General features: G+C 39.6%; 2 protein-coding genes across 2 annotated transcripts in view; both read right to left on the bottom strand.

The window, feature by feature from the left end:
* LOC148317140 (dynein axonemal heavy chain 9-like) overlaps positions 1–14,742 on the bottom strand; it is a 69,369-nt gene extending 54,627 nt beyond the window's left edge. Inside the window, exons 1-8 of the mRNA XM_088285229.1 lie at positions 14,621–14,742; positions 12,705–12,860; positions 9,733–9,865; positions 9,376–9,653; positions 8,941–9,071; positions 8,696–8,822; positions 5,827–5,979; positions 4,278–4,403 (exon numbers count right to left, since the gene is read on the bottom strand). Coding sequence (XP_088141355.1) covers positions 4,278–4,403; positions 5,827–5,979; positions 8,696–8,822; positions 8,941–9,071; positions 9,376–9,653; positions 9,733–9,865; positions 12,705–12,860; positions 14,621–14,722 — 1,206 coding nt within the window. The 5' untranslated portion in view covers positions 14,723–14,742. The remainder of the gene's footprint in view (positions 1–4,277; positions 4,404–5,826; positions 5,980–8,695; positions 8,823–8,940; positions 9,072–9,375; positions 9,654–9,732; positions 9,866–12,704; positions 12,861–14,620) is intronic.
* Positions 14,743–14,910: 168 nt separating this feature from the next.
* LOC148317139 (dynein beta chain, ciliary-like) lies at positions 14,911–23,701 on the bottom strand. The gene is made up of 13 exons (XM_088285228.1): positions 23,659–23,701; positions 22,488–22,505; positions 21,903–22,210; positions 21,680–21,826; positions 20,805–20,913; positions 19,884–20,125; positions 19,658–19,793; positions 17,735–17,931; positions 17,156–17,418; positions 16,263–16,424; positions 15,965–16,187; positions 15,665–15,831; positions 14,911–15,058 (listed from the first exon to the last, which is right to left on the bottom strand). The coding sequence occupies exons 1-13, from the start codon at positions 23,699–23,701 to the stop codon at positions 14,911–14,913; spliced, it is 2,163 nt and encodes a 720-aa protein (XP_088141354.1).
* Between the last annotated feature and the right edge of the window lie 1,283 nt (positions 23,702–24,984).

Below are 24,984 nucleotides of genomic sequence, written 5' to 3'. Positions count from 1 at the left end.
AAGGAGCCACAATAAATGCTCCCACATGCTTGCAGTTGATCCAACATGATCTTTAAATTCCTTCTAATTGATCACTCACAGCAGACATTTGGTCCCTCTAATCAGAATAAAAAAACAATTCATGATTTGTCTCCATATTGTTCACTTATGGTCCTTGATCCTGACGCAGCTTCATGCGGCTTTTATGATACATGTATTTATACCACACTCAAACCGACTATTAGTTTTGCACAGTTAAGGTACAAGTGTTGATCAAGGCAGGGTCTAGACCAGGGGTGGGCAAACTTTTTGATTGGTGGGCCACAATAGGTTCGAAAATTTGACAGAGGGGCCAGACCAGGAGCAGATGGATGGAGTGTTTTGCTCACCTCACCTCATCGGAGAAAAAACTAAATTTAACTTTAAAAGAAAGTGAACAAAAGTATTTCAACAATATATATGATTTTGAAAAACCACAGTTTTTAGAAAACATTAACAAGGTTTATTCATTTAATTTTTTTCAAGTTCGGTGAGCCAGATTAAAACGCTTAATGGGCCATATGTGGCCCCCGGGCCGTAGTTTGCCCATGCCTGGTCTAGACAGAAATATATGAGGGGGCAGTGGACTGTGCTCTTCACCTGTGCTGTGACACATGACACGCACCCTGTAAGGAAAATACTTAGCTACGAGAAGAATTTTCAAGAAAAATATCTCTTGGTTAGCACGTTAGCACGTCCACCTCACAATTTGCCTTCCTCTGTGGCGTTTTATTATAATTTTTTTTTTTTTTCGTTAAAACTTTTGCTTTAAAAAAATAAGTTATTTTTAATTGGTTTTTAGAGCAGGCATCACCAAATGACGGACCGTGGGATGATTCGGACCGGACCCATGACCAATCTATGATGATTTTTTTTTCAGGGCGCATTCGCAAACGTTGGCGCTGCAATTCTAGTAAATACGGAAAAGGCGTCACTGATTTGAGCCAATCAAATCTTTTGTTTACGATCCACTGCCAATTGCGCAGCAGACCGGAAGAGAGTGCTGCTGACAGTATGCCTTGCTAAAAAGTTAGCGAGGTCGATGCGTCTTGTTTTAAATGAATTGACGGAGAAATTTAGTTTCGTTCTGGCTGCAGCCAATTCAAAACCAGTGTGCATCATATGCTCTGAAACCGTCGCAACATTGCGACGCGCCACTACGCAACAAAGCACCGCCCTTTTGTGCACAGTTATCCGCTGAAGTTTGAGGTGAGCGCAGGCAAAAACATCGAACTTCGAGTGCAGTATAACAGATTTTTACATTTCCGTTTACATCCCAGCGGCATGCAAACGAATATTCAGTAAAAGTATCATGGATTTTGGGGAAACATAAAAAAACGTTCAAGTGATGGGGAAGTTGTGAAGGAGTTCTTAAATGTGGTTGCACAAACATTATTTAAAGGAAAACACAAAACCCAGATGTGTGAAATAATCTATCAAATCCCAATGGCCCTGACTCCGTTCCAACCCAGATTTAAGTCACTGGCAGGGCAGTCACAAACTCATTTTTCTCATTAAGAGAAGTTAAAAAAATATTCAAAAGAAAAAGTGGCATCAAAGCTCATTTTGAATTAGTTTTTCATGAGGACAGCCATTTTTATTGATTGTGTACTGAACACGTTGACCTGGTTTACTCGGATAATTAGGCTTTCCATTTTTTTTAGGCTGATAACTCTTTGATTTTAAAAAAAAGGTAAAAGATGTTAACTCAATGCTTAGCACTTAATATATTTCTGCACGAGATATTTTCCAGTTTTTTTCTGGAAGTGGCACCCTTAAATTCCTGGAGCCACATTTTCTTGAATGTGAAATAAACGCCTTATATTTGTTTGACTGGCAAAGGTGTTTAATAGGAACATTGCTAAATGTTTAGTATACAAGTGCGCTTTGTTGAAAATGACTAAATATTGAAACTATATAAAAATGTGAACATGGGCTAGACATTAAGGGAAGTTGGACTCTGGCTCGGACCTTTTAATTGGAAGAAATTTTCGTCGTGGACCGCTGACTTTTAATTGAATACCTCTGTTTTAGAGGGTTCAAATAGAGGAGTTAGTTCCCCCGACCCAAAACACTTTGTTTTAGTTGATTTTTTATTAGTTTTATTATTAGATTTAATTTAATTTTATTTTTTTATTAGTATTTGTCAAGTGAAAGATTACACAAATTTTCACCTTGTGTAAACGCTTCACTGTAATTAAAGTATTTTGTTAATGATATGTAATTGGGGCGGCACGGAGGGCCGACTGGTTAGCACGATGGCCTCACAGTCCAGAGGTCGTGAGTTCGATTTTGGCTCCGGCCTTCCTGTATGGAGTTTGCATGTTCTCCCCGTGCATACGTGGGTTCTCTGGTTTCCTCCCACGTTCCAAAAACATGCAAGGCAGCTTGAATGAACTCAGATGGTTGTTTGCCTTTGTGTGCCTTGTGATTGGCTGGCAACCAGTTCAGGGTGTACCCTGCCTACTGCCCGAAGATCTCTGGGATATGCTCCAGCACGCCCATGACCCTTGTGAGGAAAAGCTTATTTGCTTCACATTTGTAGATTACTGCTGCAAACTGCTATAAGAAACCTGACACTGACTAATTTACATACAAAATGGTGAATGGAAGTTGGGTCACACAACATTTATTCAAGGAGTCCAGGACCCTCTTGCCCCTGCCTAGATCCGGCCCTGGCGTTGATGCATCTCACAGCTGTAAAATGTCATTTGAGTAACATTCTTTTAATGCAAAAAAGAAGTCATCTGATGACAATTTGTATTCATAAATGATGCTCTCCTGAATTAAAAATGGGCTAAAGAAAAGGGCAGAAGCGTTCTTATTAGTAAGGATGCAAATTAATCACATCATAAAATATTCGCCAACTCATTCTATTTTTTAGCGGGGGTCACATAATTAACTCGAGAAGCCATTTCTATTTTGGGGTCGGCATTAAAATGAGCACTTACTTTACATGACCATTTTATAGATTAGTCTGGAGACTACACATTCCATGTCAGCTAGACAGTCATCACTGGATTCATATTTGTGTTGTTCTTACACTAATACAAAAATGCACAACGCAAGTGCAGTACAACGCAGTGAGGAGCCAATACGGGCACAAATAAAAGACAATATAATGCTTTAGCTCACTGTAATTATCCGAAAATTAATTAGAAAGCAGTTGGGCACGTCTCCAACAAGGTTGCCTTGATAAGATGACAACTTGGCCAAGCCCAATCAGTGATGATAGAATATTTTGGATACTTGGAAGCGCCAATATCTTGTTGGTAAAATAGTGGCACACTATTTAGGTCGGCGACAACTTACCAACCGTACACATGAGGAACGTTCGTTGCACTCTTACTGAAATACTTATTGCAGTAGACTTAGCTTACTTTAGAAACTCTTTCAGCACGTTTAATTATTCCCATTGTGTAGACGATATTTATATAGAAGCCCTGTACCGTACTGGCTCGCACCCAAGGTCAGCTGGGACTGGTTCCAGCTTGAATGTGGTTGAATGGATGATAATGTATACCTTCCTTTCGTGATTTTTAATTATAACTTATTGCATTATTACCATAATTTCTTTGCTGTTTGGCCAAGTTTGTACGAGTTAAAGCAGATCCCAGGTGGCAACGTTAAGGCAGAACTTTTAACGGGGTCGCTCCGTCTCCCGCAGACAACCTTTGCGCTACGCTCTTTTAATTGACATTTTATATTAACTAAATTTACTACCATTGACAGCTAAAGACGTCAAAGATCCATTTTTTTTTTTTACTCGGTTGGTCGTGAATGAGTTAATAACAATAGTCGCCATTTTGTCATAGTGTGAGTTTATCAATCGTCCGATTGATTTTTGGCTTTAGTCATCCATTTCTTACTTTCCAGTTTTCTGGAAAGGCAACGAAATTTGTGTCATTTCCCTGAAAAGTAGGACTTTTGTTCTCACTCCTTCACTACTTATGACTTTAAAAAGTATCACGCAATATTTGATGATACGGTTTGCTCGAAATCCATATGATTCATTTCAGATGGAAGGTATGAGTCATTTTTAATCATAAAAGAAGGTCATCAGCCAACGCAGATAGATAACAGCTTACTATCTAATCAGATCTACAGAACAGCTTGCCGTGGAATAAATGTGTGGCATTGTCAAGCAAAACATATCTTTTTGAAGGCAGGACTTTACAAACAACACTTTCGTTGGGTCCTAATTAGACTTTGCGGGTGTATCGAACTTTGCGAGTGTAAGTTTCATTTCGTCATATTACCTGAGCTGGGTAATCAAAAAGCCATTGTTCTCTCGGTTTATCCTCATAGGTGGTCACTGACTCGGTCATCTCATGACGAACAGTGGCACGCATGGTGTCCAGAAGCTGGTTCAACCAGACCTCCACCTCAGACGACACACACACACACACACACACACACAGAGAAAAACAAATAGATTTCTGAATTAATCTTCATAAAATGTGATCTGATCTTCATTTAAAACACAATAACAGATTTTTTTTTGACCATCTTGGGATGTCAGGTGTAACAGGTCATGCCACTGCAACGCAATGGGGTTGAGGTCAGGATTCTGACCGGGCCACTGCAGAAGGTTTATTTTCTTCAGATGCTATTCACTTATGTCGTTTGAGTCACTGTTCTGTTGCCTCACCCATCTTCTTTTAAGCTTAAATTGGCAGACAGATGGTCTTAAATTCTCCTGCCTTGATAAACTTGAAAATTCATTTTTTTCCCCATCAATGACCCTGTGGCAGAAAAGCAGTCCCAAACCACCAAGCTCATCCATCATGCTTTACAGTCGGGATAAGGTTTTTATTTAGATATCTTGTGCTTTTTTTGTTCCTCGCAAAGTTTTGTGCGTGCCTTTAAAACAACTTAACTTTGGTTACCTCAAACGTTTTACCAGTAGCACGATGGAAGACGAGTCTTTTGGATGTGATTTTATGACCCGTTCCAGCATCATGCATTGCAATTATTCTGAGAGCTCTTTAGTGCCAGAGACGGGGGAAATGGTTCTAAAATAGAAACAACTCCAAACCGTTTTTTTTTTTTTTTTAGGGCAAAACCGTGGTTCACCTATTTTTCCACCCTGCGCTGTCAAGGCTGACATATGATCAGTAAAATAAATTTTTAAAAATGAAAAAAATCATCGTCGTTTCACAGTAGTTACAGCAGACAGAGTTCGTCTGTTGTTTTGACTTGATCATATGTTCTGACCAATTCATATAAAACTAATTAAAAAGGGTTCATATTGTTTTTCCCGCAATCCTATATCCTTGTACATCCACTATATGGTGTGTGGGGGTGGATACCCAGATAAAAAAAACTAATCACTATAATGGGTAGAAGCATGATTACGCACATTCCCAATTGGACTCCTATGATACACTGCAAAAAAAAAAAAACAATTGTTGCAGTCTGGTAGTTGATGACCACTGGATTAAAATGATTTAGTGGTGCAACAATAACTTGACAACTACCGGTTAACAATTATCGAGCTTGTCGATAAAAATCAAGCTATAAATCAAATTTATATCTTCTGTTTTTATGCATTGCTAATTTAAAATAATTGAAAATGAAACGTTTTTATTCAATTTGTCAATTAATCAACATCATTTGCAGATTAATTATTAAACTAAACTTTTATGGCACTCATACAGTATATATATACACACTGCGTGTGTTTGAGAGTTTTCACATTTATTATTCAATAGTTATAGCGATTCTGTAGTAATTGCCTAATCAAGTTTTAACTCTGCCTCGGAGTAATTTATAAGACATGAAAACAACATTAGAATTCAATTTTACCTGTCCAGAGCAGTCACAGGCCTGATTAAAAGGGACATACTCCTCCTCTTTGCTATACATGCCCAGGCCAGTCTTTGATGGGCTCCCCTTTTCATCTGCTTCAAATCGCATTTTAGCCATGTTGTCAAACAGCTTCGACAGATGCCTCTGGACCTGGAAAATACAGACAAAGTAAGTCGAGGTTCAAGGTGCACAGACCAGCAGTCAATTTCACAGCTATTTTATGCAAATGTTTTCTTACGGTTTATGAGCAAAAAAGGCATGTTGTGCTGCTTGCACTCTGAGAGATTTAGTGCAAAATATTATTAAACAGTTTCATTTATCGTGGGCAGGAATGGGTAACAAAATTGTCTTGACTAGAGTGGATGCAGAATGCCAGCTGCAAAAACCATGAGCAACATCGCCTCAGCCTGGAAGCTTGCGGTACTACAACAAGCCGACAGAACGATGCTGAGGAACCGTCCAAAATTTTCAAAATTATTTATTATTTATAATTGTAGTCTGTGGTGTACATTCTATTGTGTGATAGAGATACACATTTGAAATAACGATTATTAAATTAAACAAAACTTTCTGATAATTTATACTTGCCAATACCTACCAACTATATTTTATCTGTTTGTCTACAGATAGGTTCAACACAGCTGCAACTTTAATTATGTTTTTCCTAATATTTACATTTAGTGTAAAGTGGGAAGTATAGTATGAATGCATAATGATATAGTGATGAATGATGAAAATACAAATATGTGGGGGGGTTGGCTTGTTTAGGCCTATGGTACATAAGTAGATTGATAACTTGAACTAGGACATTATGTCCCTGTGACTTCTTCTCCTGGCTTGGCATCTTCCTATCTACCTGGACCCTGGCACATGTCACTTACTTGAAACCAGTTAAGCCCCTGGAGTCTCGCATCACATGGGCTAGGCAGAGCTGAACTCCCTGCATCTTGCAGAAAAGTGCTCCGCGCCCGTGTCTTGATCTTCCTGACATCTATTAAACAGTTCAACTGAGAATATGCAGTCTTCTGGTTTTCGCCAAGCTTTTCATTGTCTTTTGAGCAATGTTACGATCTCTAAGTCATTACAAACCTTTCCTTTCACTTGCTCTTCTATTACAGACCACACAGAACACCGTCTTCCATCCGTTCCATCCCGCCACTACTCTCTTCATCATCTTTCTTCCACACTCCCCATTGCTCTGAAGAGTTGACAAAACCTCCTGCACCTCCGCACTTTGTAACCACTCCACTGGCCACAAACATGTACGTGCTACCTTTCTAGCCAAACCAGTTCATAACTCCACCTCTCAAGGTTCTCTGCCACCTGCTCCCTACTGGAAGTGCAGAGCACAATGTCGTCTTTAAACATTGCCAGAGAAAACTCCTGTCTGACCTTTTCTGTCAATCTGTCCATCACCATAGCAAACAAAGTATCACAGTGCAGTGACACTTCCACCTTGAGGTGTTCTGTCAGTCTAGCAACACATCTCACCGTCTTCCTGTTCCCATATAAGTCTTGGGCACAATGCAGCCACATTGGACATACGGGTGCAAAGTGGGCAGCACAGTGTCTAAAACTGCAGTGACTAAAATGATGATGAGAGCATCTGGGTGCAGGCGCTGTAACCTGGCAACGGCTGCATGAATTGTATCACAAGCTGCGTCTCTGTAGCAGATGGTGGAATGTACACAGTGATAATGACTGAGGAGAATTCCATTGGTGGAGAGATGGACATTTCTACTAGAGATGTTTCCTCATGGTAGCATGTCTGCGATTGCACCAACTCTCATTAACAAAAATCGCAGTCCCGCCTCGCTTGTTTCATATCCCTGTCCGACTGCACCATTGAAGTCAGGTGACTGACGTCAGTCGGGTCCCTACGTAGCCATGTTTCAGTCGGGCATGAGCCACCGTGCTCACGGTACTCCCTCTGCATTCTCATCCATTTCAGTCTCACAAAAATTCACATCACTGAAACAGAGGATTTGGTCATTTTCTTCTTCGCTTGCACTTTTATGCAAGTAATGCACCCTCGTGACCGTGCTAATCTCAGTCGAAGCTCCAAAGGAATCCTCGCTGGGGCTCAGCATGGACTTGGGAAGGAAGGGGGCAAAGCTAGTAGCTGGGCTTGAACGTAAAAGGATGTGAGAAAAGTTTGGGAAAAAAATAGTGGTTTGTAATCCGAAATCTTGCTTTTGAAGATGTAGCGATGAACGGTAGAAACTTAGAAAGGTTTTTTTCCAGTGTTCTTGAGCCCATGTGGCAATTTCCTTCGCACAATGATAGTGATGTTTTTTGATCAGAGGTCACGAATATTCCGTGTTGGTTTTCGGCCTTGACTCTCTGCAGTGATTTTTCCATTTCTCTAATCTCCCAAATTCCTTCCTTTTGTTGCCTTTTCCCAGCATTTTTTTTTATGTGTAGCAGGCATGAAACACAAAATGAGAACATTTTTGAAAAAAAAAAACAAAATTAAATCAATTTAAAAAAATAAATAATTGCAATCAGTTTTACCTTACCTTTGCAGTGTATTCTGAATATGTATAGCTGAATATAGATTAAAAAGGAAAGGATTTGCATATCATTCTATTGCATTTTTTTCTTTTTTTTCAGGTTTTACACAACGGCCCAACTTCAGTGGAATTGGGGTTTGTAGTAATGGAAAACAACTTTTACTACTTCGCCTCATAATGTCACTGAGATCAGTTTGAGGTTAGTCATAAAGCTAAAGGCTGCAGTCAAACATTTCCCACCACTGAAAACTTGAATAAACAGCAAATTTTGCCATTTTGCAAGTACGTGTACTCGGAGCAGATTGAACTGCATAAATAAATGCTGTGCTTCAGAAAAAAAATTATGCAGCCACCTGGTGCGGGTTGGTCCCATTTGAAAGAATGTCTAAGAGATCGGCTGAAGAGATGAAGTAAAAGCGAGGAAAGGCTAGTCGCTTTATGTCCAGATACTCTGCCAGAGCTTTTTCACACAGGGACAGCCTGCAAAGGCAAACACAATATACACAGCGTGAGCATGTTTGTGCATTCATGTGAGAACCTTCTACATGAAAAAAAAAAAAGTCGAAACGACAACCATTCATATTGGCTTAACCCTCACCTGCACTGGACGTTCTCCAGTTTGTTGAACAGACCAGCTTTATTGGTGGCCTCTACAACATTGGGCGTTTGATGCATTGAGTTCGCCAACTCTTTGAAATCGGCATCAATCCCTTCGAAGCGCTTAGAGTCCTGCAGAAAATTCCACATGGGAGCACAGCCAAGGGATTTAGCTTTCCACTTGAGAGAGGGAGAAGTAAAGGTATAATAATAAACATCTGGATAGAGGCTCCGTCTTCATATCATGGGAGCAATTAACAGTCCAGCTCGAAAACTAGCGCCGTGCGCCAACTAATGGATTCTTGGTTAAAAGCCACCATGATCACTTTATCTAGTTTAAGATGGCAAACACAAAAATGATCGTTCAATTGCATGAAATATAGAGATACTTGCTGTTGAATAACCCTTGAAAAGTGCTCAGGAATCTCTTAGTCACCTCAGGTAACTGCGAGCGAATGTCCTCTGAGCCGATGAAGATGCTCTCCAGGTGAGTCCATGTCCGTTGCACCTCATACCAGATGGAGATGACAGAGTCGGCCACGGAAAGCTTACTCTGCCAAGATGACACTTCATCCAAGAAGTGGGCAATGTACTTAGAAGAAATGAGGTTCTGCAGCTGGACCTGGTTGTCTTCCAGGGTCTCGATTAGGTCCTCGTCTGAACGCAGCAAGGGGATATGAGTACGATGGTGGGGCTCGTACTGGAACTGCATTGCTGTATTATAAGACAGAGAATGGAAAATATATTGTGGAAAAGGAGGATAACAAACCCAGAGTGGAAGTTTAGGCGGTACCTGTCCATGTGGAGTTGAGCTCCAAGAGAACTTTCTCCATTCCCATCTCTTTCACAGCCTTGTCGACGATCCCTCTCACTTCCTCTTCAAAACAGTGCAAGTTCAATTGAAGCAGATCAGCAAGAGTCGTTTCCTGCGCACAATAACCGATTGTACACAACCAGAAAAATAATCATTCCAATACCACAAAGGCTGTACAATTTGGAAAAACATTCTCAAAACATGTCACAAACACTGAGGTTGGACGGTCATCATGCAAAACATAGCGAGCAGTCAGCAAACCGCACCAGAGATGATGCAAACAGAGTTCAACGCCATCTCGCTAACTTTTTTTAAAAATGTTTTCGAACCTCCTTTATTCGTGTTAAAGAATGAGGGCCATTAACAACCTTAAAAGGTTATTAAAAAAAAATATGTAACCCTAGACTTGATGGATCCAATCAAAAATATGCAATAACTGGTTCGCAAAGCAAATTTGAGGCTTCATTTTCCAGATCACTACTCGTCAGTATCTGGTGTGATCACCATTTGCCACACGCAGTGCAAAACATCTCCTTCACATAAAGATGATCAGTTCTGTTAATTCATCTCTGACCGTCATCTCATTCCGAGAAGCTGAATCCCTCATGGCCAGAATACTGACTCGAATGAGCATGTTTGAGATTGTTGTATGAGATTCCAGTTCCATTAAGGTTGACTTCCGGGGCCAACATTCCACAAACCACAATAAACAACCAATACAATTTAATGTGAAGGAGATGTGTTGAATGAAGCGAAGCAAATGTTAACAGATACTGATGGACAAATGAAGCTTCATGAAGCACGTGTGATAATTCTTTTGTTCCTCGAGATGTCTCTTGTTAAAAAGATGCTGTAGAAATGTAATCAATTTCCATTGGTCTAGCTTTTATCTTTAAACCAAGACAACCATCTAGTGGAGTTAAACATATCACAAGTGCTTCATGAAGCTTCATTTTCCCATCACTAATAACAGATATTGACCAACCTCAACTGGTGTTTGATAAAAAAGCCAACGGCACTAAACAACCGAGTTTGATCTAAAATCAAAATTGGCAAATCCGAAAAGAGCGCTGCAAACACAAAACACAGGCGACAGCCACAACACTACAGACAAAAAGCAAAGGATCCCATGACAAAGGACACTGAAGCAAGACATTTAACAGAAGCCCAAAACTAAATACGAACAGACTTGTAACAACTACGAGGCATACCTGGATTAGATACAAGTAGCTGGAGAGAGCTGATTGGCTGACAAATGAAGTAAGACTGACAAGACCAGGTGGAGACAATTAGATGATGAGCAAACAGGGAATGCAGCGACAGAAGAGAGGAAAACTCCAAATATTAATAATATGAACACGGATAATGACAAGAACAGCCAAGTATAGTTAAAACGTCATTCGGATAAGGGCTGGACAGTCAATCAATCTCAATATGTATCGCAATAGACAAGTGATAAATATCAATAAAAAATCTGTTAGAAAAAATTAATTTAAGACAAAACAACAAATCAGCTGCAAGGAAAAATGTGGGGTGTTAGATTTGTGCTACAATTAAAAGAACGAATGAGGAGATTTTGAGCACAAATGCGTGTTTTGTGAGCCGACTCCACCGAGTGTGTATCTGCTATCACCGGTGAAGAAAACCTACATGCATGAATTTCATGTCTGTGGCGTACGTGCGCAGAATGAAAGAGCGGCTCAACCTATTTAATAATTTGTCTTATTTTGATTAGGAATGCATTCTTAAATTGACTTTGACGACCTTACACCACTCTGAGTGTGTGTGTGTTCAAATAGGGCGAGCGTGCTCCCTTCTCATTAATTTCCAAACGCAGCCCATGTTTTAAAAGAGTAGTCCCCAACCTTTTTTCCGACGCATTCTTACGTGCTATCTTTACTCATTTTGCTAGCTTGTGTGTTTAATATTAGCATAATACGACTGAGACAATTAGCATCCTGACATCCGTCAACTCCAAGTTTTTCTTCCCCCCCCCCCCATCTGTGCAGCCCAGTCCAAAGTGGCCCGGTGGTTGGGGACCACTGTTCTAAAACAATCAGCAGTTTCCATCTGTACTGCCTGACGCAATTGGAATCACCGTGAACCCAGTCGACGCGCGGAGAGCGCAAGTTTGAACAACACTGACTTTCCTTAAGGTCGGAGGGAAGCAATACACGCTTTTGAATTATTTAGAACAAAAAATATAAATTAAATCAATAGCATTGATTAGGGCAGGGTTTAAAAAACTAATAATAAATTGATATATCGAGTGAATCGATTTTCCTATAGTCAGAAACCGATTCCTAAAATCATATATACTTTTAATGACGTCTTTTTCCTCATAAATTTACGTGAATTCAGGTTTCACTCAAGACCTTGTCACTACGTCAAAGTAGCGTATCAAAGCAAAATGGTGGGAAGCAGTGAAGTCAGCGCCAACAAGCAAGAAGGCAGATGTATTTATTGTTTTTAAGGAAGGTCATGTCAACATTAAACGTACATGATTAATGTGACTGCATAGGCTTCAATTCTTAATGTAAATATATAATATAATGTAATATAATATAATATAATATAATATAATATAATATATAATATCATATTTAATATCATATAATATTTTTATTAATGCACGGAGTTAGAGTAAACAGTTTGTACGAATTGCAGCATTGGTTCTTCTGAGAATGCATTCCATATGAATGTAAAATTGATACTGCATGAAATTAATCAAAGAGAATCGTGAATCCAAAATGCAATCAGGCCCCTGAGTATCGATGTGAATCTTGATTTTTGAAACTTGGGAAATTTTAATCGATCCCTAGCCCTAACATTGAGAAACTTGCCAGAAATTAAAAATCCAACTGTTCGTGCTACTCATACAGTAAACCACACACGAAAACATCCACCAATAATTCATCATAGTTCCCCATGAAAAACAATGGATTGCAAACCTGGTCCATGTTGAAACGAACTCCAGTTGCCGCCATCAACTGATGCCAGTGTCTGACGCGTATGGCTTTGTTCTGCAGCTCGGCCACTGCCCGCAGGGAAATGAGGAGGTTCTTTACACTGTTGTCCAAACCTGTGAAGGCCTCCCACGCTCTAATCTACAAGTATCACCAGAAAGAAACAAGTAAAAGAGCTTGTAATATTCTGCTTTGGTTCATTTTATTTATGTGAAGTCCTACGTCTCATACCTTTGTGTGAAGGGCAAGAAAAGTTGTTGTTTTTTTCCAGCTGACGCCTCATTGAAGATACAGAATGTAAACAAATGAGGGAACATTTGTAGTTTCAATTTATGTCGTTTATATTTACAGTAAATCTTTGATAACTTTTCACATGCGTAATCTTGGTGATGAGTTGTAATTTGGGCGGTACGATGAAGCATGTGATTAGCATGTCAGCCTCATAGTTAGAAGTCAGTGTTGAGTCCTCACTGTGGTGTGCGTGGTTTACTTCCGCTTTTCAAACACATGCATTTTAGTTTAATTGAAGACCAGAGGCGTGACTGATTCTGTGCATTGAGACAGACAGACGACTAGTCCAGGATGAAGTCAGGTGAGATGTGTCCCAGCTCACCCGTTCAGCATTTGTAATGCATGGATTTGAAATAAAGTGACGTACGTCGTCAAATCCATCAGAATACTGGATGAATAAATCACTCAGTGGCAGTTCTGCTCCCAGAGTCCCAGACAGTCCATATGTTTAAATTTAATAAAGAGCCATGATTCAGTTGCCACATTTATTATGAGCTTGTCTATATTCCTTTACTACTATTTGGCAGTTATTTGATTATATACATATTATTTACTGTTCCTGCTGGTTGCCGGCCATGTGCCAGTTTGACATTGGCCTTAGTTAATTGTCGTGATTAACAATATAAAATAGAGGAAGCACGAACGTGAGATGGAGAAAAAAACAATTATAAAAATTAAAAAAAATAAAATAAAAAAGCTAGATGTCGACTAGTCACTGATTAACAAAAAATTGAGGAATGTGTGTAATTTGTTTATGAGACAGTAAATATTGGCAGGCAGCCTACCCAGGATGGCTGGAATTTTAAATTATTAAATTCATTCATTAATCTATAATGTGTAAGCAATATTTTTATGTACAGTATGAAATGTTAATATTTGCTAATAATATTGAATATATTTGAAACTGATTATGTATTCGACAATAAATTAGATTATTTTTACTTTTTAAATCCAAAATTTTTTGTTCCAATAGATTGGGTAACTTTGTTCACCTTAAAGGGGACGTCCACCCCAAAATATTATTTGCAATAAAATGGTTCATGCATCTAAATCTGACATTTTGACTAATATTGCGTTTATGAAATATGAGTTATGCATCAAAACATACATACATTTCTGGGGACGGTCATTTTGTTACTTCTATCAACTAAAAATGACATCATAGTTGCTCCGGGCTCAGGTAACGACCAATCACGGCTCACGTTTTCTGATGCTGTGCCATGATTGGTCGTGATCTGAGCCCTGAGCAACTGTGATGTCATTTTCAGTCGCCATCAAATGGCAAAATAGCCGCCGCCTGAGATGGGCAAAAAATGGGTTCATTTACAGCTTAACTCGTATTTCACAAACGCAATAATCAAAATGCCATTTTAAGTCGCGTTTAAGTTGACTTCGCCTCGAAATATTAGGAGGACAGTCAAACACTCGCCTTTACGTACCGAGTATGATCTTACAAAAGGCTCATGTTCATTGTTGTGTGTTTTTTGGTTTTGTGACATCACAGGAAAATGAAAGTCATTTCTGTTCGTCCCCAATATTCACACCTTTAGGTTAGATTACCCACCCGATTAGTCTCACAGACTTATCGCGCCTCTCTCCTAGTGCCTCACCTCCTTATCCATCCCTCGAATATCTTTTGAGAAGCGTTTGCACTCCAACTCCATGTCCTCCACATGAATCTCCCTCCAGGGAGTCATTTTCCATTCCGCCATGCTGGATTCCACCACAGTGATCATATCCCAAAGCTCCTTCAGCAGGCCCACCTCACGCCTCAGGGATGAACGACAGCAGATAAAGTGAACCCAACCACATTCAGAGTGTGAGTATAAATAAGGGTCGCTGATTTAATTGCTCATTACTGCCACAGTTGGCATAGAATTTTTATTCTCCTTAGGGTCTTTTACCTGCATTGACGAAGCTGTTTGTATTCAGAGACGGTCACCTCGAACAAGCTGGCGGATTCCACCAGGGAGGCCATGACTGCCTCCTGTTCCTGGATCTGCCAGTGAAATGCGTCCAACATCTGGTGAGGATTCTCGCTGTCAAATCTGAATGAATACAAACAGGATCACATTAACCCTGGTGGAGGTCTTATTTTGATAATAATGGCCTGTATGACTGCCAAACCATGAGCGAGTTTCCTCATCACGAATTGCAAACTACAATTAAAAATGACTTCCAAGACAGAAATGGAATGTAATCACAGTGTTATTAGGAGACCAATTACACACGTAACTAATGTGACAATTAGATATTATGACTACGCGCCTCAACCAAAGAATTAATTATCATTATTGTAAGATTAAATTAGCCTTCTCAGATGTGAGATCCTCAAGATAACGGTCCTTTGAGTGAGAACACAGAGAAAGGTGACATTCGTGCGAAGATACGCGAAATATATCGCCTACAAACATCACAATTACGTGTCACGAATGCATACGGAACATTACACAAATTTAAATATTATTATTATTAATACATACATATATATATATATATATATATATATATATATATATATTCATTTATAGTCATAAAAAGATGCAAGTTGAAGCTCTGCTGCAAATGCAATTAACTTTCAACCTCAGTATAATGTACATTGCATTTACATTATCTAGGAAGACACATCCTTTCACAAAGGCAGTCTTTGTTACCTGAAGGGCCCATTGTTTCGAAATTGCTCCCTGAAGATGTGTTGCTCCACTTCAAATGAAGCACACTTTCTTCGCAAACTCGCCACCTCAATAGCCTGCAGGGGTGCCACTTGCTGTTTGACTAGCATAGCCTTCTTTTTCACATTGGTCCACTTTTCTGGCAACTCCTGAAGAAAAAGACGCAGCGATGATGAATTTGCACCGACGATGTATGAATAATAAATTTAAAAAAAGAGTGCTCCATTAAAGATAAAAGACAGCGCCATATAAATTGGAGGAGATGGAATCTTGGATCCTTACTTCTAACTGCTTGTGTACGACATTGGGGATTTCCTGTTCGTAATCCTTTAGCAAAGCAACGGTTTGCCGCAGTGGTTCAAATATGACATCTGTTGTGTGTTGTCGCTCCTTTACAGCCAGCAGGTAGCCCAGGACCCGCACCAGGGTTTTGTAGTCTCCTTCCTCTACTTGCTGGCCCAGGCCAGTCTCAGCCGTGATGATGAAACTCTCGAGACCAGAAAGACTATAGCGGAGATTACGATCATGAAATGTGAAGTAAATGCACTATTGTTGAATTGTATATTAAACTGTGCTTCACCTGTTCGTTAAATGATCAATAAGGTGCTGCTTGAACATGAAACTCCATTTCTTGATGATGTTGAGCAGGACAATCTTCATGCTGCGGCCATTGACACGCATCCAGCCGTGGAAGACGCGAACTGGCTCCAGATCCTGCACCTCCTCATAGATCTTTTCATACCTAAATGAAAATAAAAAAAATAAAAATATAAAAGGATTAATTGTTCTAAATGTGTCTGTGAGAGTGGTTCTTAACTTCTGACCCACTAAGGCGCCGTGGAACTAATTCACATAATACCCATCACCAGACCAAGTTCCTTCACCCATGATTTAGGCTGCGCTAAGATTCTGAGCCACTTTCAAGCAACAGCCAGACATAAACACAACATCAAACTTAAAGGTAAGTAGAGCTGCACTGCGTTTACTTGGATGCACAGGTTAATTGGCACATACTTGATTGCTTGGTGAAGTTGTCAACTCCGTTGGCTGACTTTCCGCTTTTTTTAAATGAACACTCTGACCTACACTTTCACATTTAGAAGCCGTTAGATGCTTGCCATGTTGAATCTACGAGCTCCACGCCTTGACATCATTTTAACAAAATCCTGACTCGCATTTGGCTTGGCATTTTTTGAGAAGGGTGTCCAGTCGCTTACTTTCATTACACAAGACTGGAGTAGTAAAATGATTCAGAAACTGTCTCTAAGGAGGTAAGGGAAAACTAGCAAGCACTCACCTATAGCAATTGGAAAAATGAAGCTTCGTGAAGCACTTGTGATATTTTTTTTAAAGATGAAGCCTAATGTAATAGAAATTTATTACATTTCCACTAACAAACAAAGAGTGGCATCTAGAGAAGTCAAAAATGTTCACAAGTGCTTCATGAAGCTTCATTTGTCCCTCACTACTCACCTATCTACTTGCTGTATGAAGTTATCCAATGTTGGTGGCGTCTCATGGATACTAGCTTCAGCTTGAACCTCCATCTCCTGGCTGGTCAGAATGCGGCCATATCGGAGGAACTGGCACAAGAACTCCTTCCTGTCTTCTATATAAAGGTAGCTGTAGCGTTCCAATGAATTGCGGAACACGCAACAAGTCATCATGGCACTCCGCACGCGATCCATGAGAAGAGTACGCATATCTGCCAAGTCTGTCATGTCTTCCATGTCAGCCTGCGAGAGGGTCATAGCGAATTTTTTTTATAACATTCTTAGATGAGTGAAGTGAATGCTCTGTGATTTTCTGTTTGAGACAAAAACTAGTCATGGACAAATGAAGCTTCATGAAGCACCTGTGATAGTTTTTGAAACCTCTAGATGGCATTCTTGGTTTAAAGATGCAGTGGAAATGTGATAAATTTCAAATGCACTAGCCTTTTATCTTTAAGCCAAAAACGCCAAGAGCAAAAAGATGCTTCATGAAGCTTCATTTTTCTCTCACTAACAAAAACGTAAATACGGAAAAACAAAAATCAAGAGACGTCAATACCTGGTAGTGGGGAAAAGAACTGTGCTGGGACAAGCGTGGCACCAATGAAGAGACTCTGAACACATCATTGATGAGATTCTCGACCAGGTCAAAGAAATTTTCTCTTTCAACAAACTCCAAAGATGGTATAAACACCAAATCAGGAATTTTGAGGTCCATTTGGGCCTCAAATAGGGGCATTGTAATGTTTTTTTCATCTGGGCCACAACAAAATAAATAGAAAAATAGAATACTGGTGATATATAAAATAAAAGACAACTTTCTATCGTACAGTTCGACAATGCAGAAGACAATGGTAGCTGAGATTAAATAATTATAGTATTTATATTTGCAAAGAAACGCTTGTTATTTATGCTGCTGATGTTATGTTTCACCGTGAATTGAATCTATACCACAAAATTAATAAATAAATGGAAATTATATAACTTTTTAAGAAACCTCTAAATATTTCAGATTTTCTCTCACGGATGTTTGGATCTTGTTTACAAATTGGTTCTGAATAAAATTGCATTTTAACACGCGTATCAAACGGATTTAAATAAATGAGAAATATTAAACATTCATATGGATATTAGGGTTGTTATAAGATTTGAGGTGGAAAAGTTTTAGTTTCTCAGCATTTCTAGGGGGCATTCACTCCTGTCATAATAGCTCACTGACACATTAAGTGTCAGTTTATTGAATTGAGAACTATTCTCCTCACAAAGCATACATAATGCTCACTTTTTGCTGACAGTGCCACCATATTGTTCTCTGACCTTACGGGTGGAATCTCATTTCAGGACATTCTCCGATATGAACCATTGCCCAAAATTGTAAAAACGCAGAACAATGTCGGCGATTCAGGCCATGTTTGCGGCATGCTATGCAATCCAAGAGGAAAAGGCGGTGAGGGGAGTGAGTGGAAGGACACAGTGACGGCAGTCTGACAATAATTCTTGAAATTAATCCTGGTCCATCTTGACAGCAAGCGAGTACAAATGTATTGCACGGCGGCTGCCAATAAAACAACCAAGTGCCATATAAAACACCCGAAAACATGTCTTAAAAGAAGCTGTCCAAGGCAGTGATTAGTTTTAGCTCGTCCTTTAAAGTGTTCAGTAGGCCTGCACGATATGCCGTTTGAACATTGCGATTGCGATGTCCGCATGCGCAATAGTAACATCTTTTTTTTTTTTAGAACACGGAAACTTTTGGTTTGTTTCATAAAAGCAGCACGCTACGCTATGCTCTACATCAGGCGTGGGCAAACCATGGCCCGGGGGCCAAACTTGAAAAAAATCGCAGCCTCACCAAATAACGCAATGTCAGTTTTTTCCAATATCGTTCAGCCCTGGTGTCCAGTAAAGAAATACATTTTGATATTACATTTAGGTTTGAGAAAGGAGCAGAACGGTTGACCCAGTAGGTTAGCACTGTGACCTCAAAACAACTGGTACCTAGTACACAGTAGATGTATGAACTGGTTCTTTAGAGTCAGCTCTCTTTTCAAAACGAGTAGAAAAGTGGTCAACTCAGCTCCCGCTAATACACAAGCGTTCACTTACATGTACACTCGCAATTTTGATGGGTTTGAACCAGTTCATTTTGGTTTAAATGTACTCAGTGGTTCTTTGGGGCAATACGACCAGTCTCATTACTCATTTAGGTTGATTTCCCCCAACACAAGGATGCATTAAAGGGTAAGTCATTTCGTTATAAACACATTCATTTTGAGTGACTTGAATGCCTTCTCATGCCTGTGAGAGCTGAATAAATAAAATAAAACACTAGTAGGATAATATCGGAACCATTTTTCTCTTTTAAAAAAGTACAATTTGTTGAAGACAATTAATTGGGTTACAGGTGTGAATAGCGGTGGTTTACTAAAAAATATATAATGGGAACACGCAGTTTTGTTTTGTCTTCCCCCACCAATCTTACCTGTATTGTCCAGGAAAAACTTGAGTGAAGACTCTATGCAATGATAAAATCCATCAATGACCATGTCGTCAATGTAGTCCACATATGCTTTCCACTCATCTGACGATGGTTCCGTCATAAAAAGCTCAAGATTCCTCTGAGAACATAACATTGGAAAATTGCAATTACGTCGACCAAGTTGCAAACTAATTTAGAATTTTTTACTGAAGGAAACTTGTTTTTTTACTTTCATGAGGAAATGAATCTTATCTCCAGATGACCGTATCATATTATAAAAACGATCCAGCCTTTCGACCCGATCATCCAGACTCAGCAAAGTGTCTTTTTTCCCCTCCTTCCTCTCATATAATGGGCTTGCCCAGGACTTGATACAATTCTGGATCTCCTCCACATTGTCTTTAGTCTTCTGGAGTCGGCTCTCCAGGTCACAGATGGAATCCCGCAACTCTTGAATATACTGCCAAATGCCTTAGAAATAGCGAAGAAGTTGGAGTTTAAGGAAATGTGTTTTTTTGAAACTTCAGAGTAATCGTGTAGGACGTCTAAGGTCATCTGTATGGATACGTCTTAACTACAGCAGACTTTCTGCCAATCACAGTCCAAACACGTCTTTACAATTAGTTCATGGCTGTGTGGATTAGAAACTACGTGTTTGTTACCCATGGTAACCCCACAGAAAATTGCCTGGATGCTATATTGCAGCAGCAGCCGCCGCTTTATTACAAGTGGACACCATAAAACGCCATTGAAAGAAGAATAAATGACGACAATAATGATGTTTTTGTTTTCACCCTTAGCAAGAGACTGGATTGCCCCTTTCAGCAGGTGCCATTTAATTTACTATTGTACTTTCATGGAATTGACCCGTAATGGATGCGATTAATACAATGTTTATCCAGTCCTCTTTCCATTTTGCTATGATTATTTTCCTGGCCTTTTTTAAACACTTGTCCGGGTGGTTGCTGTTATCTTTGTGGAATCACTGTGTCAACCAGCTGTCTATTTACTGCTATTAAAATGCCAAAGATGAGGTCAAGAATAACTGAAGGTATATTTTTACAAAGTCAGTTTTGCAATGTCCTACAGTACGTTTTTTTTTTTCCCATCAGTTCTTAGTGTCCATGTGTATAAGGTCGAGCATCCACACCTTGGCTGTTCCAACTCAAGCTTTCTTCAGCTTTTCTTAGCCGGGTCTCGATATCCCCGAGCTGCGTCTGGAGGAGCGGATTCTCCACGTCGAGCACGGACTGAATCACCTAGAATATGTGGTAGAGAGCAGACGATTTAAAAAAAACAAAAAAAAACACACACACGCGCACACACACAATCAATTATAATTAATTGAATGACACTCCTACAGAGTACCAATGGAATGAAAAAAAATGTGGACACAAAAGTTTTTTCATGAGATTTGGATGAAGCTTCTTTCCATTAGATAATTTAACAAAGGATCATATCAGCAAGAATAATGACATGCTGTGTGTTGTCGTCCTCAAGTTGGTTGACGACGCTGTCAAGTTTTATCTGTGATATTCAAACACATTGCTGAGGCTATAAAAAAATACTTGATTAATTTATGAGGAACGAACAAAAAAATCAAATTAGTGTCTCTTTGAACTGTCCATTTAAATAGAGCAGCACCTTGACTTATGACTAAATAATCCTGTGATTATACTTGTATCTTAACTCGAATCTCGAATCACTGTTCCACAATGAAATGAAGAAATGGCATTAATCTGCTCCACCCCTGAAAACAAACGGCACCATTTTTTTTAATTATTGATGAGAGTCACTTCACATGTCATTTTAAGTCAGAATGTATATGAATTTATGATGCAATCATGAAGCTTCATTGAAGCTAATAATGTGATCATTTTTGTCTCCTCTAGATGGCACTCTTTGTTTGAAAGCTGCGATGTAAATGTACTAACCTTTAGCTGTAAACCAAGAGCACCATGTAGAGGAGCAAAAAAATATTACAATTGCTTCATGAAGCTTCATTTTCCCAACACTAATATTAACCTTGTTGTATCGTCCTGCCGCGAGTTCCAGGCTGGAAATAAACTGCCACAACTGCCATCTGGTGGTATAAATCTGCACTGCAGCGTCAGGAATCACTTCAGTCTGTCTGGCCTCCAGGTACTTGACTTCCCTCAATACAGATGCAAGCTAAAGAAGGAGGGGTGTGATTCAGACACATTACAGACGTACTGTTCTGCCTTATCATGTACATTTTATGATTAACCTGCGTGTTGAAGTTGACCGAGATCAGCTTTGAGGATACGTCTCGGCAGATCAAGGGCAGGCTGAGGTTGCGACGACAACTGCTGTCGACAGTCCTCGTCCAAGTCTCATACAGGGTGGCACAATATCTGAAATAGTAATACTCGGAACATGTATACTTCAGGGACAAAAGCAGTTCTCGCAAATATTGCACCGGAGAGGTTTCAACATTTCCATTGAAATAGTCACAGAAGTGCAAATGGCAAGGAGATGGAGCGAGAAATGGAAGGTTCGGTGGGCCAGGTTGGATAAGGAAAAACATTGCTTCATCTGCAAGACGACGGGGACAGACAATATGTCAGGCCTCTGTACGGCTATATCAATCTGTAAATAGCAACTATTATGATGAGTAATTCAGCGCAAACTGTGCTTCTTATTGGATTCCTGCCGTGAGCTTCATTTCCGGATAGTGGCACTGCAGACACAGAGGCAATCCAATGTCTTGCTAATGGTCATAAATCATGCAGCGTTTTGTCAGTGGGGAGTAATGAGTAAGGATGCTCATCTCAATCATGACTGGAATGTTTATAATAATGATGGCACTCACCTATGGCAGCAATGAAGACTGTTAGAATATAACAGCAACTCTAATGGAAGTTAAATAGGATGCATAGAGCTCGTTACTTGAGAAAAAATAATTATTAATATAATAATAAATAATCTTATATAAAAAGACTGGTCCCAACTAGTTTAAGATGTTTAGTTTTTTTATAAAAAAAAATAATAATAAAAAAAAGATGAAATGTGGACATACAATTAAAACTGTTTTTTTTTTTTTTTTGTATTTAAAAGGCAAGGCAACCCAAAAATGTTCTTTACGAATATTCTACGCAGTCCCACTAGTCCAGGGGTGGGCAAACTTTTTGATTGGTGGGCCACAATGGGTTCTAAAATTTGCCAGAGGGGCCGGACCAGTTGCAGATGGATGGAGTGTTTTGGTAATCTCACTTTATCTGAGAAAATAAATACATTTAATTTTAGATGAAAATGAACAAAAGCATTACAACAATAAATACCAATTGAAAAACCACAGTATTTAGAAAATAAAACATTAACAAGGTTTATTCATTTATTTTTTATCAAGTTCGGTGGGCCGGATTAAAACGTTTAACGGGCCGCATGTGCCCCCCGGGCCGTAGTTTGCCCACACCTGCACTTGTCTAAACATGGCCTTCAGGTTAATATCGCCTTTGTGGCATATGAGTGAAGTAGCAAAATTTATTTGTTTTTGACCGTATCACGGAACGGCCATTTTGTCACTTCTGTCGACTGGTGATCACATCACAGTTGCTCAGGGCTCAGCTCATGACCAGTCATGCCTCAGCTTCAGAGAACAGGTGAGCCATGATTGGTTTCCCTGAGTGGGGTGATGTAATGAGTGATGCGTAACTGTGATGTCATTTCCAGTCAACGGCAAGTGACCCTGAGATGGCTAAAAAAAATTGATGGAATTTGCTGCTCAACTCATATTCCCCAAACGCAATATTAGTCAGAATTCTATGTTTGGGCTCGTGAAGGCTCATAGAACATATTACTCCAAAAAATTGGGGGGAACCGCATTATTTGAAACAACTCCCCCGAACATCACAATCGTGTCTATAGAACTAATTGTGCCGTTTCGTAATTTGTAATTGTGTCAAAGTGATTCAGTGACATGCTACGGCGACCCTTTGATTCGACAAGCCGAGATTCAAACCAACAAATAAAATATCAACAACCTTCACCATTAGCGAGGGAACCCTGATCGATCTGCCTTGGCATGTTCTCTATACAGGTTGTCTTCTTTTTTTAGCATACCAACAAGCATGTTAGACTTGTATTAATTCTTATTAGAAATAGTGGTCAACAACAGAGCAATTATGTGAACTCGTCATCAATACCATAGCTGGGCACTTGACCCTTTCATGCCAGTAAGTCCAACGCCCTGCGGCCGCAATCTCGTTACCGTTCCGACCTCGACCCTCTGGCCTTATTCATAAAAATTGTCAGCACTGTTGCGGCAACCGCACAATCTGATCAATAGATTTTTCAATCGTGCTAGTATGATGAGAATGCTAAATTCAAATGCCAGCATTTAGCTTTGAAAGAATACCTGGCCCAAAATAGTGATACTGAGATTTCTGTACTGCGTATTTTTGGTTATTTTAACTTTACGCCATGGGGGAAAACTGGCTCTCATCAAACTAGCTTTGAAAAAGGCGCCGTGCCCTGTTGCTCACCACATTAATTGGCCAGATCATTCGAGTGTCCAATTTCTGAGCGCAAAAAAAGCATTCAAAAGGGAATCGCTTGAAGCAAATATGCAAAGTTCTGTCCTGACAAATTCCACAAGAGGGCATTTCATCTAACAATATAATGTGTGTGTAGCAATTACATTAAAGTCAAAGACAGAAGGCCACTTTGGAACAAAAAATGTTGAAAAGTTACTGCGATGATTAATCCTTGAGACATTACAAGCTTTAAATTTTCAGGGTAAAGGTGAATTGTCACAGAAAGTAAGCAATAAAAAAACATTTCTTTTATTAGCTCTTTCATAATTCAAAGCAGCAATGGTCCCCCCTCAATGAGGTGTTAAATGTGGTCTAAAAGGCGATTTCTCACTTGGCATCAGGGACTGGCGACAGGGCATGTGAGATTATGAGACTCCTGTAAAATCATCTACAGAGCAGTGCCCCGCTAATGAGAACATCAATCATGCCTGGAGCCGAATGTCTACATTGCGTTCCATGTGGGCTGCTTCATAAACCAACGAAATCACATATTTAGCAGATGGGGCTGTTATCCAATTCATGCTTGAAACCAGGAGTCCGCCTCACCCTTGCGACATTGAGGGCTACCGAAAGCATAAAGAATCATTCGTGTTTCCTGTTTGACTTAAACTTCACTTAGGCATCAGTCACATTTGATTGACTACATAGTTGCTTTTTTAGCAACAGCTAGCTTCAGGAAATGCTAAAACATATCAACAGCATTCATTTCAATAGGGTCAATGTCCATGACTTTTGTTGTAGATGTTCCGAAGAGGCGGAGCGAATGGCTGCTTG

Source organism: Idiotropiscis lumnitzeri, chromosome 20, assembly GCF_059441095.1.
Source record: "Idiotropiscis lumnitzeri isolate Australia: NSW breed Sydney's pygmy pipehorse chromosome 20, RoL_Ilum_1.0, whole genome shotgun sequence".
Taxonomy (NCBI): Eukaryota; Metazoa; Chordata; class Actinopteri; order Syngnathiformes; family Syngnathidae; genus Idiotropiscis; species Idiotropiscis lumnitzeri.
Note: the sequence above shows the minus strand (reverse complement) of the source record. Positions and strands in the feature narration are given on the sequence as shown.